Source organism: Convolutriloba macropyga, chromosome 15, assembly GCF_964194025.1.
Source record: "Convolutriloba macropyga chromosome 15, txConMacr16.3, whole genome shotgun sequence".
Lineage (NCBI taxonomy): Eukaryota > Metazoa > Xenacoelomorpha > Acoela > Convolutidae > Convolutriloba > Convolutriloba macropyga.
The window spans coordinates 41,214,772-41,230,783 of NC_134482.1; the positions used below are offsets into that span (position 1 = coordinate 41,214,772).

General features: G+C 35.6%; 1 protein-coding gene across 1 annotated transcript in view; it reads right to left on the minus strand.

Annotated features, from left to right (window-relative positions):
- Positions 1-14,689, minus strand: part of LOC142354711 (uncharacterized) — a 50,832-nt gene extending 36,143 nt beyond the window's left edge. Inside the window, exons 1-5 of the mRNA XM_075407083.1 lie at positions 14,333-14,689; positions 12,007-12,359; positions 8,313-8,659; positions 7,354-7,764; positions 2,825-2,963 (exon numbers count right to left, since the gene is read on the minus strand). Of these exons, the coding sequence (XP_075263198.1) occupies positions 2,825-2,963; positions 7,354-7,764; positions 8,313-8,659; positions 12,007-12,359; positions 14,333-14,689 (1,607 nt within the window). The remainder of the gene's footprint in view (positions 1-2,824; positions 2,964-7,353; positions 7,765-8,312; positions 8,660-12,006; positions 12,360-14,332) is intronic.
- Positions 14,690-16,012: the final 1,323 nt, after the last annotated feature.

Below are 16,012 nucleotides of genomic sequence, written 5' to 3' on the forward strand. Positions count from 1 at the left end.
CTTCTGATATTATCTCTGAGATTCGGGGACAATTTAGATCCTCCAGATTATAAACAGTTTTATGTAAAAGCTTACTGAGGAGCTCACACTTTTCAATGCCTTTGGCAAAAAAATTTTTCCGGGTGAATCGGAAACTGAAACTCAGACAGATTGTTTTCAAATCACAGTAAGGTATATCACCTTCGTCCCAATCAAGACCGTGTAGGTTATTGGTCAGCCAAATAACAGTTTGTCTATCGTGTGCGGGTAAATCAGCGAATTTAAGCGGCGTTTTGAAAAATATTGTATCGTTGTAACTGGAACACAAACTGAGCTCTTTTATAATGAATCCAAGTAACTTGAGTTTGAAACCTTCGAGATCGAGGACAATTATATTTGTGGTTTTGCTGCCAAAATTCTCTAGCATTCCAATTCACGAAACAAATGTGAATGACAAATTTTCACTGATAGAATGAACAATATTCCTGTCAAGTGGCCAAAAAGACAATTGTTTACTGGTGAGTAACGGAAAGCGTAAACATATCCAGGGCCTTTATTTCTGCAATCTTTTATAAATCCAGCGGCGTCATGCAATGCAGCATGAAGACGTAGCACTTTGCTTCGTTTCAGTAAAGGATCTAGTCTTGAATTATCAATTCCAATGAAACCACCATAGGGTCTGAATTTAAGTGCTATTTCTCCGTCAACTTCTGGATCTAACAAAGAACAAGCAGCTACGAAATATAACTGTCGATAAGATATGTGCGTATAATTTATGTTACCTCTCAGTGATAAAACTTTTTCGTGAATGAGCTTGATGTCTTTTGTTCCTATTGTGTTCATTATTTACTGTTTACTGAACGTGAGCGTTTAGAGTTTTTGTTTATAAATCTTTCAATTCTGATTGGTTGTTAACTCGAATAAGAAATGCAGCACTGCGATTGGTCAAATTAATTCGGAAAGTTTCGTGACCCTGAACATGTTTGGGCATGATCCAATAACTCTCTACTTAAAATATCATTAATCATTTTATACATCTTCTAACAGGTTAGTTGTTTTACTGTTTTTTTCGCCAATTTATGTATGCATTTATGGACATAAGTGATTATGACCATAATTGTGTACATACTTACGTGAGATCATGTTTCCTTGTACAACTCTGGCGTTTTTATTAATGTGTATGTATGTATGTATTTATGTATGTATGTATGTATGTATGTATGTATGTATGTATGAATGTATGAATGTATGTATGTATGTATGTATGTATGTATGTGTGTATATATGTTTGTATGTATGTATGTATGTATGTATGTATGTATGTATGTATGTATGTATGTATGTATGTATATATGTATGTATGTATGTATGTATGTATTTATGTATGTATGTATGTATGTATGTATGTATATATGTATGTATGTATGTATGTATGTATTTATGTATGTACGTATGTATGTATGTATGTATATATGTATGTATGTATGTATGTATGTATGTATTTATGTATGTATGCATGTATGTATAAATGTGTGTATGTATTTATATATACATGCTTGCATATATACATACATACATACATACATACATATATACATACATAAATATATACATACAATACATGCATACATGGTATACAAATTTACAACACAAACATATATACAATACATACATATATACAATACATACATACAAACAAACATACATACATACATACATACATATATACACACATACAAACATACATACATATATACATACATACATACATACAATACATGCATACATGGTATACATATATACAATACATACATATACACAATACATACATATATACAATACATACATACATACATACATATATACATACATAAATACATACATACATACATTACATGCATACATGGTATACATATATACAAAACATACATATACACAATACATACATATATACAATACATACATACATACATACATACATACTTACATACATACATACATATATAGATACATACATACATACACACACACACATACATAGATGTGTGTGCAAAAACACTTTTGGTCAAAAACAGGAAAGACACTTTTCGCATTGTGTTCGAAAAGGAAGTGTCCCATCCCGTTGTAATTTAACAGAAAAATTTGCGTTGCAGAAAATGTCCCAAAAGTGTCCCCCCTAGGGGGGACACTTTATGCATTCCAATCTTAATACATAGTGTCCCCCCCGTTGAGACCCCTGTCAGCTTTTTATACTACTCTGCTCTTGAATGAAGGAGAGGCAATTAAATTCAGGGGCTGTAGACTAGATAAATTTTTCTTCAAGCGTGCAAAAAGTAGTTTACCTCACCGGGATTCGAACCTTGACCTCCCTCTACTTGACCAGCAGCACTCCCCACTCGGCTATTAGGTCCTTCCTCTTGCTATGCTGCAATCGATTTTAATTTAGCAACAAGCTTTACTTCGGAGTGAGAGCAATAGAGATCACTCAAAAATGAAGAACGAAAGCGTGAAAAAGTCACTTGAGAAGTCAAAGAATGTTCTAGAGAAAGACGCAAAAAGATCAAACAAAAAATTTGCATAAAAAAGACCAACACGCTTACAATAATTGCTATGAACTTCGTTCAAGAGCAATTAATCATCGGATCCCGGATAATATCCCTCTTTTGATAGCTTTTCCTTATGAAATCAGATCTTTACCTCTTGGCACCCCAAACGTAGTGCACAAGTTATTTGTAGCCCAAAAGGGCACTTGTTTTTTTACCACATGAAGAATGCGGAATACAGCCACGCACTTACAGAACTGCGAACTGGGTGGGGGGGGGGACCAGAAAGTCAATGGACTAACCAGTGGAAGAAGCGAAACGGCTGTAGGTGTGACCCAAATCCTTTGGGAATATGTGGATGCTCGTAGTCCATGATGGAATTGGATATGCCGCTGAAGGCGGAACTCAGTTCTGGTTTCGGCAATGTCACATATTGATCAGCTGAAGCCACAATCAATCAATTAATTTTCAAAACAGATCCAATCATAAACAAATCCGCAAATTGATAAACACAGGAAAGCATAAACATAGCCGGCAGATTGCCGGAAAATAGTCGCCGTTGAAGCGCTAGACGCATATCGGGATTAAAACTGAAAAAGAAAAAGAAGGGGTATTAAGCTTAATATTAATATCAGCTAGCAATCGTTCTAGATAACCTAATGCACTATGACTTAATGACCGGGCTTTATCGGTTTATCCCGTTTCTTTTGATTTTGCTCTTTTGACATTGACCGTATTCACTACATTGCGTAATTCAATGCGTGAAGGAATTTAAAATCCATTCAGTTGAAACAGTGAGTGAGGTAAGTCAGAAGTCAAACGCCAAAATCGTGACTTATGTAAAACAAAAACGTGATCAAAAGTTAAAGCGAGTTTAAAAAACATAGCAGGACAAGTCCTGACACACATTTCGAAGATTTTTCATTGAATAAACAAAAAACTAGACCTAGAAAGGACTAAGTGAGAAAATGATTTCTAAAAAAAATCAAATCAAAGAAACAAAAAGAAAAACAGAAAATCAATGTCAAAATGCCGCAAGCCAGAATAGAAAACCAACAGCGAGAAACGCAAATTTGATTCTAATAAAAAAACTAGGCCTAGAATGAACTATGAATGGATTGGGAAAACCATTTAGAAAAAAAATCCAACCAATAAATTGAAAACAGTAAAAACCAAAGTGAAATTGCCGCATGTGAACAAAAAACCACTATCGAGAAAACCACTATTCTACTTGGAAATTAGAGCGAAAAAATTTCACGCCGCAAAACCACTCGCTTTTTTGCTTCATTTCCTGTTTCGGCGTGACCAAAATCACTACTTTAATTTGACTTCTAAAATTATAAAATTGTGTGAACAGATCTTAAAAAAAAGACAGCGCCCCAATACAATTCAAATACTTTGAACTGTAAAAAGGAGAGCGCCTATATAATGGACGTTTGAGAGGCTGACGGCGGCTAATAATTAGCATTATTAAGTCAATATGATCATCCCTAATTGATATTATTGGCCTCACACATAGTAACCTAGCCGTCAGGTTGACGCAATAGCTGCCAAATAGACTTGCGTACAGTAAAATGCACAACGAAAAATATACAGAAATGAGTTGAAAAAGGCCCATCTTAAGAAAACCATGCGACAACTTTCAGCAATGGATTTACATAACTAGTTAGTAGTAAAAAGAACTGACTAGAGGAACAACGGGGGGGGGGGCGGACACTTTTTGCAACGCGATATTAATACATGTGGAATAGGTCAATGACCTAAAAGGAAGCAATGATTCATTACCAAAATTGTCCCCCTTCTTTTTTTCTCCGAAATGCAATTTTTGATTTTTTGCCCCTCATATAGGGGGGGGGGCAAAAACTTGGTAAAAAATGGTAAACAAAGTTTTGTTGGTTTTGGACGTATTATCGTATTATTTAGACAAAATAATAGATATAAAACACTTAAAAATGGAACAAAATCTTTAAAAAACAAGGGGAGACAATTTTAGTAATGAATCATTGCTTCCTTTTAGGTCATTGACCTATTAAATCGCGTTGCAAAAAGTGTCCCCCCCCCCGTTGTTCCTCTAGTCAGTTCTTTTTACTACTCTAGTTCAACTTCAAACAAATTTAAAAAATAAGTTTTGAAATTCCAAACATAGCTGGCAGATTGCCAGAAAATAGCCGCAATAGCGTCGTAGATCTGCAGTCTAAAGAAAACAGAAAAAAGACAGACCAAAAAATTCGTCTTTTCATTGAAAGTTGATATGTTATATTTTGATATAAAATCTGTATGTTTTTGCTGCTCTCTAACAACCTTCATTTAGAGTGACACTCATACACTTGATCTCATCTCTTTGAATTAAAGTAAATAAACATAAACCGACAAATGTCGGACGAATTGCTCTTGAACGACAGGCGAGGCAATTTAATTCATAGTCTTTAGTATAGATCAATGTTTATTTATGGGTGCAAAAACCTCAATCCCGCCGGGATTCGAACCACTGACCTCCCGCTCCATGTCCAACCGCACTTATCACTGCGCTACGAGTCACTTAACTTTCTCATGCTTCAACCGATTTTATATTAGCAACAAGCTTTACTTCGGAGCACTAGAGATCACTCAAAAATGATGAACGAAAGCGCGAAAAAGTCACTTGAGAAGTCAAAGTATGTTCTAGAAGAAAAGCGCAAAATTGTCAAGCGAAAAATTTGCATAAAAAAACACACGTTTACAATAATTGCTATGAACTGCGTTCAAGAGCAATTAAAAAAGAATTTCAAAGCAAGGAAGTCCTTTTTGTGAGAGAGTTAAGTCAAGTGTGACCAAAAATTTAAACACGCAAATGAACAAAAAAAATCACGAAAAATGACGTTACGCACGCACTTCAGTTGAAATTGTAAGAACGAAAGAACAAAAAGCAGATTTGAAGTGGCTGTGACGTCATACGGTTGTAACAAAAATCGCAACCACGAATTAAAAAACCAAGAGAAGGCCAATAATAGCCCCAGCTATCGCTGTGCGGCTATTTAAAATCATTTTGTTGAGTGAGGCAAGTTGGGCATGATCACAATGCTGTGGCCGGTGGGGAAATTTAACTCAGAGAGGGTGTATCCCAGAGAAATTTTTTGGGTGTAAAAATTTTTTCACATTGAAGAGGTTAGAACCCACTCCCTGCCGAATAAGTCAGCGATCTTAACCAGTCAGCGATACCACCTATAAAATAACCAATTTACGCAAAAAATGAAATTGAACATGAAATAGTCACTCAAAAAGTCAAGTGCAAGAAAGTTCCAGAAAAAATTATTGCAGCAAGCAAAAATTCAAAGACAATACTCAGAAAGCAGAAAAAAGGCCTGACTAAAAAATTGACAGAGAAAACCCACTGTAAAATATTGAAACCACAAAAAAAATTGTATTGTAACCATATCTTTTAATGTTGAAAAAATATCCAAACCTTTAAGATCAATGAAACTGTTAAGCTCGAAAACTGAACGGGTTACCAATCACGTAAAACCCGATTTGAAAAAACGAGAAATCTGACATAAAGACATTGGGGGAAACTTCAGTTTTGCATAATATCAGCTGCATAATGGAAATCAAATCAACTACAAGTAAAGAATATTGGAAAAAACTTCTCGGCACAAGTTAATTTTTTAAACAAGTTGAAAAAAGAGCTATAAAAAGGCATCTTCTAAATTGAAAAATCATTTAAAGTTGGAAATTAAAAATTGAGAGTAAAAGCAAGTGTATTTTATTATTTAGCGTTGGTGGTTCAGTATAATCACATAGCCATCCTCCTGTAAAAAAAAACAGTATAAATCGAATTCCAAGATTCAAAATATCGAAAAATTTTGCCAAAATATTTTAAAAAGCGAATAATGAACGAATTGATTGATTATTAAAAACTTAACTCCAAAAAAATTATAAAAACCGCAAACTTAAGAACCCTGAGGTTGCATAAAAGGCCTTTTGCAAATCAAACCAACATAAAAGTAAAAAAATAAATCTTAAATTGAACATATCCGACTAGCGTCGGAGAAATTGCTCTCAATGACTAGTGGGTGCTGGAATCTATTGCAGCCTGCTTCAGTCGGGGGAGGGTAACTACATTTACTCAAGGGGGCTGGCTTCCAATGACGTCATTAGAGGTTATTATACGCCATACCACAATAACCACTTATAAAGTGAAGAAATGACAACAATTTAGGCTCACTTTTCATTTGACGTTTAGTAGTAAGCCGCCGCAAATTGAGTTCAGCTGCTAACTCTTACGAAGGAGCGAGAAATTTAGAACAAGCAAAATGAAAAGACAAAAGAAAAAAAGTCACCCGAAAAGTCAAAACGGTCAAGCACAAATTTTGCATAAAAAGATCTACATGTTTACAACAATTACCTCCAACTTCATAAGAGAGCAATTAAAAATTAAACAGTTATCTATAAGCGCCATTATCTCAGAAACACTTTTCAAAGTAGAAAAGTCATTCACTCCACGGAGCGCGTCATTAAAAAACTTCTCTCACTCAGAAATAATTTGTTCACTTTCACTTAAAGTTCAACACCGCCTGAACGAAAAGTACTTCCGGTGTAAAAAACCTGAAAAAAAACCAATACTCCTTTTCGAGTCGTTAAAAAAACAGAAAACCATAACGCCTCTTAGAGTCGTAAAAATAGAAAACCAGAAAGACTGAGTCGTAAAAAGACAGCGTCCCAATACAATTCAAATTCTTTGAATTGTAAAAAACCAAGAGCACCGAATTATAGCTGCGCTCAGCTTACAGCTTCGAAGCTATAAAAATATTGTTCATGTGTAAAGAAACGGTTTCAAAACCACAGCTGCGCTAACCTAATGCTTCCCTGATAAGAGGATGAGCCTTGAGGAAGGAGACTACAAGCCAAACACATTTCCGCAACACTTTCCAGCTTTCATTCTGGTCCAGACTTTTAAGAAAGTCATGCAACATGATTCCATAATGACAACACGTCTGTATTAACGGCATCCACGACCTGCTATGACAATTATCCTTGAGAGAATCAAAAACCCGCTGGGGTAAATGGCGATAATGCACTTGGAGGATATTCGAGAATTCGGTCAGCATCACAATGTTAAGAGACCTGCCTTTGGCGTCGAAAGTCGGCAGGTTGAAGTTTGCATATGGGTCCAGATACTGCGAATGGTCCAGAACTTCTTGGGTATCGAACCAGCGGAGGTTGTGACAGGAGAGCTGCTTGGGATCAAAGTTCTTCGCGAGTTCACCTATTGGTGAAGAAACAACGGGATGTAGGTTTAACCGCTCTTTGCCAGAGGGCAAATTACAGTTTTTAAATTAAGACGAAGTGTCATATATTTTGTATAATGCGATCATTTATTGCCTAATTTTATTAGTTTTACAATGATTTTTAGTAGATCTAATGGAACTTATTATGCTGAAAACTTTATCAGAGCAACAAAATAGTCGGTTCACAATTTTTAATGAAAACATAAATCTTGATCCCATGGCAAAGCAAACGCAAGATCACGAACAATATATTATTAAAAAAGGTCAATTAAACTTTAGCTCCTCCCTTAAAAGGAAAATGGGCAAAATCTGGTGTGGCAAGTCGGTTCCAATCTAAACTAACGATAGTCAACAATAAGTATCATCAAAACATACTAATGGCAGTTTCTATATAATAATGCGCTAATCACAGCGGGAGAGCCTTTGAAAACAGCGCCCTGTTCTCAGCTGCGACGCATAACAGGAAATCTGTGACGCATAGTATTGTGAACAGAAAGACACAGTCCATGTAAAGCGCCCAACTTACCCAAATGGGCGCATAGGGTCTGTTGAAACGTCTGCATCATGGTATCAAAACACATCTCAGTCATGAATTCCTCATCTTGCAGGTAATCTTGCACAAAACGGGACTCCTCAACATCAGGGTCGGGCACAGGTATTTGCACTGGAGGGTCCAGAGTTAACGGTTTCGGATCATTCTGACCAGGTTTGAAGGGTGTTCGCCGTTTGTCCATGACGCTAATGACCAGCTTAGTCAGGACAAAATCGGTGAAAGACTTGAATTTGAAGTCGTTCAAGAGCTTGGCCGAAGCAAAGAAATCTGCGTCAATTTTGGACTGTTGAGTAGAGGCTTTCTTCAAATTAGCGTTGGCTCTAAAAACAAATCAACTTAACACCCACCAAGTACGATTGGATGAAAATTATAACCAGACGGATTATGTTTAGGCGCCGTGTGCGTTGTTAAATGTAAGACAACCCTTAGACCATATCTTTTTGACACATTCGTATAGCAGGTGTCTTGTAACAAAAATGAGCTGTATGATAAACAATTTCAATCAATACGTTTGTTTATTTTGAACCGACAAGAATGGCGAAGCAGTCTACTCTTCTTCAGATGCGAGGTCGACAATGTTTTAAGTATTTCACTTTTTTTGCCTGCGAACGGAAAAGGATTTTTTCTAAAAATATTTAATTTATCAAGAATAAAAAGAGGCAAAGAAGTGAGAAAGAATATTTATTAATTGGCGCTTCAACTGATTTATAGAATGTCTATGCTTGGTCTAAAATCTTGAGTTAAGCAAGATGAGGCTTGCTGATATTTGCTTAAGAATGTTCTGTGTAAACAAAAGTTTACATCATTAGTTTGTGTTTGATTTATTCGAAATTTTACTCATGATGTCACTCACATCGCCATTTTTTGGATTGAAACGAGGACTTTAGATACATAAAAAAGGAGTTCTGAAAAACGGTTGTTTAATGTTATCAATTTATGCTCGAACATGTTTTTTGTGGCCATTAGTTTGTGTTTGATTTATTCGAAATTTTACTCATGATGTCACTCACATCGCCATTTTTTGGATTGAAACGAGGACTTTAGATACATAAAAAAGGAGTTCTGAAAAACGGTTGTCTAATGTTATCAATTTATGCTCGAACATGTTTTTTGTGGCCAATTTCATTTCCGATCTATATGGAAAAAAAAGCTGCGTACACCTAAAATTTTTTCAAAAAGCATCAATAACACCGGATAAAAAAATATCAGTCCGAATTTGTTCTCTAATAACACGTCGTTAAACCTTTTGCTCTTTTAACGTCCAGCAGACTGTTTGTATAGCTTTTATACACGTTCCAGAGGACATTTCGTTGCAAAATAGGATAATTTTTTTTCTAAAGTTCCCCAAAAACCTATCTGTTTTTGTAATCGCTGCTTTAAAATCGCCCATAAATTTTCAATTGGATTCAGATCTAGACTATATGCCGGCCATGATACTGCGAGGTTCCCTAGCGTAACAACTTGGCAAACAGCGAAAGAACAAAGCGTTTTCAACATCTTTTATGTTTCAGCGGAGAAAATGAAAAAAACTTCTCTAAAAGCTTCTAAATTCCACACCTTTTTTCACGCCTTCGTGCATTTCATGCTTAGAAAGCAAGAATCATATTTTTTCGACATAAATTACGTACGTCAGTAAATCAATGGAATCAAATATATTAAATTTTCAACTGAGCTGTCACACAAGGTTCAAAGCAGTCATAGATAGATTGTCGAGAAAAGACAGCTATCATTCGACAATATTTAAACCACAGCTATCGAGAAAACAGGGAAGAATATTGCCATATATTGCCTGCAAAATAAACATATATAAAATCCGCTACTGAAAAAAATACGTTTAAAAATCATTACAAAAAATATGTCTATGCATTAGGCCAGAATCAGCCTGTTATCAGGTGAACTTTCACAATCCCAAATTAAGGAATATTCTTCATGAGCAATACAGCCTTTTCATCACTATGATCGCTTTTTTGAGCGTCATACCATTGCACCCAAGATAGTTTCTGACCTGAAGCTAAGCTAATTACGAACTCACCCACTCACAACCTCCCCCCCTCCCCTCACTACGCGAAACCCTGACAAAACTTAAACCCAGCCTACGTTTTGAGGTATGTTAGAAGTTACCTTAAAATATACAAATCAAAAACAGACATACTAATGTCGGAAAAATTGTTCTTGAATGACAGCGGGCGCAATTTAATTCAGGGGCTGTAGCCTCGATGAAATTTTCTTCATGGATGCGAAAACATCAGCCGAAGTTCGGAAGGTTCGAATCTCGACCTCCTGAACCTGATTCTGTCACCTCGACGGATATATTAAACACTCGGCGATCAGGGACTTATCGCCGACTCTTCAACAATCGGTTTTGTTTGAACAACAAACTTTATCTTGGAGTGAGAGCAATTGAAATCGCTCAAAGATCAAGAAGTGCGAGAAAAAGTCACGTGAGAAGGTAAAGATTATTCTAGAAGAAAAGCGCAAAATGGTCAAGCAAAAAATTTGCATAAAAAGACACACACGCTTACAATAATTGCTTGCCATTTGAGTGCAATTAAACACATTGTTCCATTGCAGATTTTCTTCAAGAAGACAGACGAAAAAAAAGAAATGCACATCTTAAAAAACAGAAATATGTATCAAGCATCGAGAAATCTTATACAATACTCAGTTAAACGCATCTAAAAATAAATTCTACAATCATTATTCAATACATAATTATTGTTCATTGAAATAACTAAAAGAAATAACCGACTTGTTTAACTGCTGTTTTATTTCTTGCAGGCTGTTATTGCTAACTGTTGCACGTACAGTTACTCGGGAATAAAAATTGACGACGAAAAAACTTCCCTCGCTCAAAAAACGATTCATCGTATTTAAACTTTGTGAAACTTTTAAATTTTTATATTACTTTAGATTTGAGGCATAACTTGAGCTACTATCAACAAAAACCAACTAACATACAGAAGACTAACGAAAAGACTTTGGAGTTGAATAAATCATCGGTTTCAAATACCTTTCAAATCAGAGCAATCCTATGTTTTGGTTCAGCAACAGTCAGAAGCATTTGCACGCTCAATAAAAATTCATTAAAACTGGTGCCAACAACTTTAGATATGGTCACATCTTTGAAAGAAACAAAAATTATACAAACAGCTTGAGCTCCGGTCTGTAGAAGATGTCCTTTTTCTCAAAAAAAACAGCAATTTTTTTAAAGTACCCAGCAGTCGCAGCAGTCGTAAAGTCAATAGGAAACATTATTTCCGTTGATAATAGTCAGAACATTACGATGGAAAAGTATAGATAGACATAACCCAAAAATGTCAGACGAATTGCTCGAAAAAACTGTCGCAGTGCTGGCTTCCGTTGGTTTTATTTAGTAAGAGATGCTTTTAGCTAGCTTATGAAGGTTAGCCTCACAGGGTAAGAGGAGGACTTACAAAATATCCCTTTGCACCATGGGCATTTCTCGCCTCAACAGGTTAAGTGGACCGTTCATGATACAAGATCTGATGCATGACTTATTGGCTTCGGGCTTCACCAGTTTAATCAGTTTCACCCGAGGATAAGTCAGATAAAGTAGACAAAATTATCCTCAGAAGAAGGCCATAAATACTTCAGTAACGGCTGGAAACATTGTTTTAGAGCAGTTAATATCAAATCGGTCAATTACCTGCTGATAACAGGATGAATCATTTTGAAAACTGTTTCAGATCTCTCAATAGATCGTTTGATATTCGCTTCCATATCTTCACAAACTGTCAGATCATCTTCACTTTCTCCTTCGTTATCAGCATTATCATCCGAATCATCGCCTGGAAAATCGAAATCCAAAGGCGGAGGCGGAGATTTGAATTCCTCCAGAATCCACCTTTTCAGGTCTTCAAGTTCTTTGCGTTTTACTTTGAGAGTGGATTCCTTGAGTCCATTGACAGCAGAGCCATTAGTTGACTCGTTCAACAATTTGTTGAGGCCTTTGAGACTGCTAGCTTTCAAGCGTTTTCCATTGTTGGCTCCAAAAACGACCTAATAAGATTGAAATTAGCACATAACTCGCATCTGGGCAATCTTAATTTTGATTTTAGATGCTTAGGCTGCTCTTATCGATGTAAACTTACAGAAAACTACGCCGTAATTCAGATTGTTACGCTCTTGATTAATCAATAGCTATCTTAAATTCTTCAACTGACTGGTAAAATTGACCTCTACGGTTAAAGAATTTACTTGTTCAAAAAGCTATCATGTGGACAGCACGCCACTTCAAAAACCTAACTAGCTGATAACAATTATCATAAGAAGTTCAAAAAGATAGCCGGTAAATGACCCGAAAATGGCCCCGAAATAGCCCATTAAGACCTGTTATAAAAACAAATACTAAAGATAGGAAAAGAGGAGAGCATAGAAGACAGCAACACAGATTTATTTTTTTTCATTGAGACAAGAAAATCTTTACGTTGTGTCTAATAATAGACCTCTTAAGCAATAGGGCTCAATGTTAGTTGCACTCTATTGACCTTGAATATCATTATATCTAGTTATGTCAAACAATAGCCAAAAGATGGACAGAAACCGACAAACTGAGAAAAGCTGACTAATAATTGTGTACCCAAAATCAAACAATTCAATCTCGGCTTCAAAAGACAAAATCTAGACCTGAAGCAGGTGACAGCATTTCAAATGAGTTGAAAAAATAAATGAGCTGAAAAAATAACAGTTCCGAACCTGAAATTTTTTAATTTCAGGTCCTGAACTGCAAAAATCTTCAAATATTTTATATCAGGATTTTATTGGTTCCTTTGATAAAACTCTCTTCTAGCTGAAATCATTGACGAAATCAGTCAGACTCTGTGCAAAAAATAAAACTGACACGTAAAAGAAAACAAACTGAAACCCCAAAAAGCCAAAAGCAAAAAAAGATCTATTACCCAAGAAACTATCATTAATTTCGAATTAGCAGAACCATCGGATTGACCATAAGAACTGAGCTTTAACAAAAAAAATCAACAACAAACATAACTAAAGGTAAAAATCAAGAAGAAAGGCTGATTGAATTGAAGACTGATTTTTTTTCAAAAAAACTGATAAAAGCAGAGTAAGAAAAGTTTGATAGCAAAACAAACTATAATTATACCCATGCATTATCATAAACTGCCAGAAACAAAAAAGTGTCGAAAACAAGCATGTGAAGGTTACCATTCCCAATTCCGAGTATAAAAAAGAAATTCGAAAAATTAAAAACATTCGAAAAATCATTTATTTAGACTTGACCGTTCATCATGAATATTAAACTATCTTTCTGTCAAAATCAATTGAGCTCACGCAAAAATCAAGAAGTGAAGCGTGGAAAATTCACTCGAGACGTGAAATCAAAAGAATATTCTAGAACATAAACGCAAAAATTTTGAAAGAAAAAATACACACTCGTTTACATTAATTGCTTCAAACTTCGATCACGAGCAATTAAAAATACTTCACGTCAAAAGCTGAGGAAAGCAATGCATGATTTAATTAACGACTCATACCAAATAGACTAATTACAAAATATTCCAAGAACACCAAATTTATTGAAAAAATCAATTAAGAAATGAGCCAATTTTGCCCATGAAACGCAATACTGATCTTTCAAAAACAATATAATCTCAACTTTAAGGGTTTGCTGTGGCTGCAATCAAAAAATATTTTGACAAAAAATATAATACCGGGCAACACAATTGAGTCAAATGGACAGAAACCGGTTAGCTGTATTCATTATTCTGTCGAAAAAAAATATTTGAAGGCGAAGTCATTCACTCAACACGGCCAATGGACAAAAAGTATCTCTCACCCAGCAGTTACTTGTTCACACGTCAATTTACTCACTTTCGCTTTATGCCAATACATCGCTGAACACAGTACCTCCGGTTAAAAAATCCACAAGTCGTTAAAAACCGATAATGGTCGCGAAAACTTTGCGGTATTTGAAAACGCATAAATTTCCGTAGTTTGGTAGAGAAACGCACCTCAATAGCAAAATTTTCATCCTCCATATAAGACCCATTGCCCACAGATCGTGTCAACTCTTCCATCAACTTTCCAATCGAAGTCACACCTCCAATCGCGTCACAGTTAATATCTTCCATGATGGCCGCAGTTGCACTTCCGTTGCTCCCTAATCCACCTGCTCCGACTTTTCCATCTGCAGATCCAGAATTTGATCCAGACCCGCTTCCGTTGGGTAGAGAAACTGAGACACCGTTTAGTTCGGAAGCAGCGGCATTTGCAGCTGAGGTTATAAGACTGTCAAGATCTTCATCTTCGCCGTTTGTCTTTACCACAAACGACACACCAGCTGTTACCAATACCATCTTATCATTCATAATCTGAAATTTGTTCGATAGCAATTTATTAACAAAAAACATCTCAAAAATAGAAGCCGACAATAGATAATTACCCATTTCAAATTCAAATTATGGACTTCAACTTATTTCCATTCCTTAATTTGCAATTAAATCATAATCATTCATATACTGAAAGACGCTAATCGTGTGAAATATATTACTATGCGAGCAACTTAAGGCATATTTTTTTTTAAAAAAAAAACAAAATACTGACTACCAGATATTTTCAAATAACGCCGAGCCCATAACAGAATAACCAGAATCATAATGAACAATGAGACACGAAAAATTGAAATTCAAAACTTTGGATATTCATGTTCATCAGGCCGATGGCAAAATTAGTATTTTTGTAAACTTAACAACTGTCTACACACCATGAAACAACTTCTACCATGAAACATCTTAAAATCTATAAATTCAAGCAGAAATGATGGGTAATTAATTGGCTAAATTCTGGCGCATTGGTTAGTTGTCTCGACACCACAAATTTTAAACATAAAAACCGAATTAATTTCTCAATTTGCTCCATTCAAATCCCTCAAAAAACAAATAGGCAAGCGTGAAGAAGTCGCTGGATAAGTGAAATCGACAGAATCTTCTAGAAGAAAACAGTCATGGAAAAATTTTGCATAAAAAGACACGTTTACCATAATTTATTGCAGATTCGTTCCGGAGCAATTGAAAATGATCAGCAGGCAGTAAAGAACCGAGTGGTATAGAGGATCCTAAATGCCATCCAATACTTGTTTTACAATAGGTAAAAAGTTTCGATCTATTCTATTTGACCACATACGAGTTTTTTACGCTCCCAGTAACAAATAAGTTGTTATATAGCACATTACTATAAGTTACTATAAAAAAAATAAAATAGCACTTGCACCTGGGGGCGTAAAAGATATGAGCCCACTAAGGTGGGGGGGGGGGGGGGGTGAATAGATTTATCAGGTGAAATCTATGCATCGTTTATTAAACGGACTTGAATAGTTACAGTCGATATATTGCTAGAAAAAGTCGCGACTTCCCGCCTTGACCTTATATTAATTTGGAACAGGTCAAGAAACAACACTGAAGAAAACAATTGATAGCATATGTTGTCTCAAGTGTCACGGATGTTCATTTTGACCGGAGTAGCTGATTAAGTCAAATTCATCTTCTGTATTAACGCCTCACGAACTAAATAACAAGCATTTGCCTTGGTTAAATTTTAAACATAATCGACTAACGTCGAGCGAATTGCTCTTAAACGACTGGCTTAGACCTTGAAGGTTCATTTAGCCTTGAAGGTTCATTTAGCTGGACCTT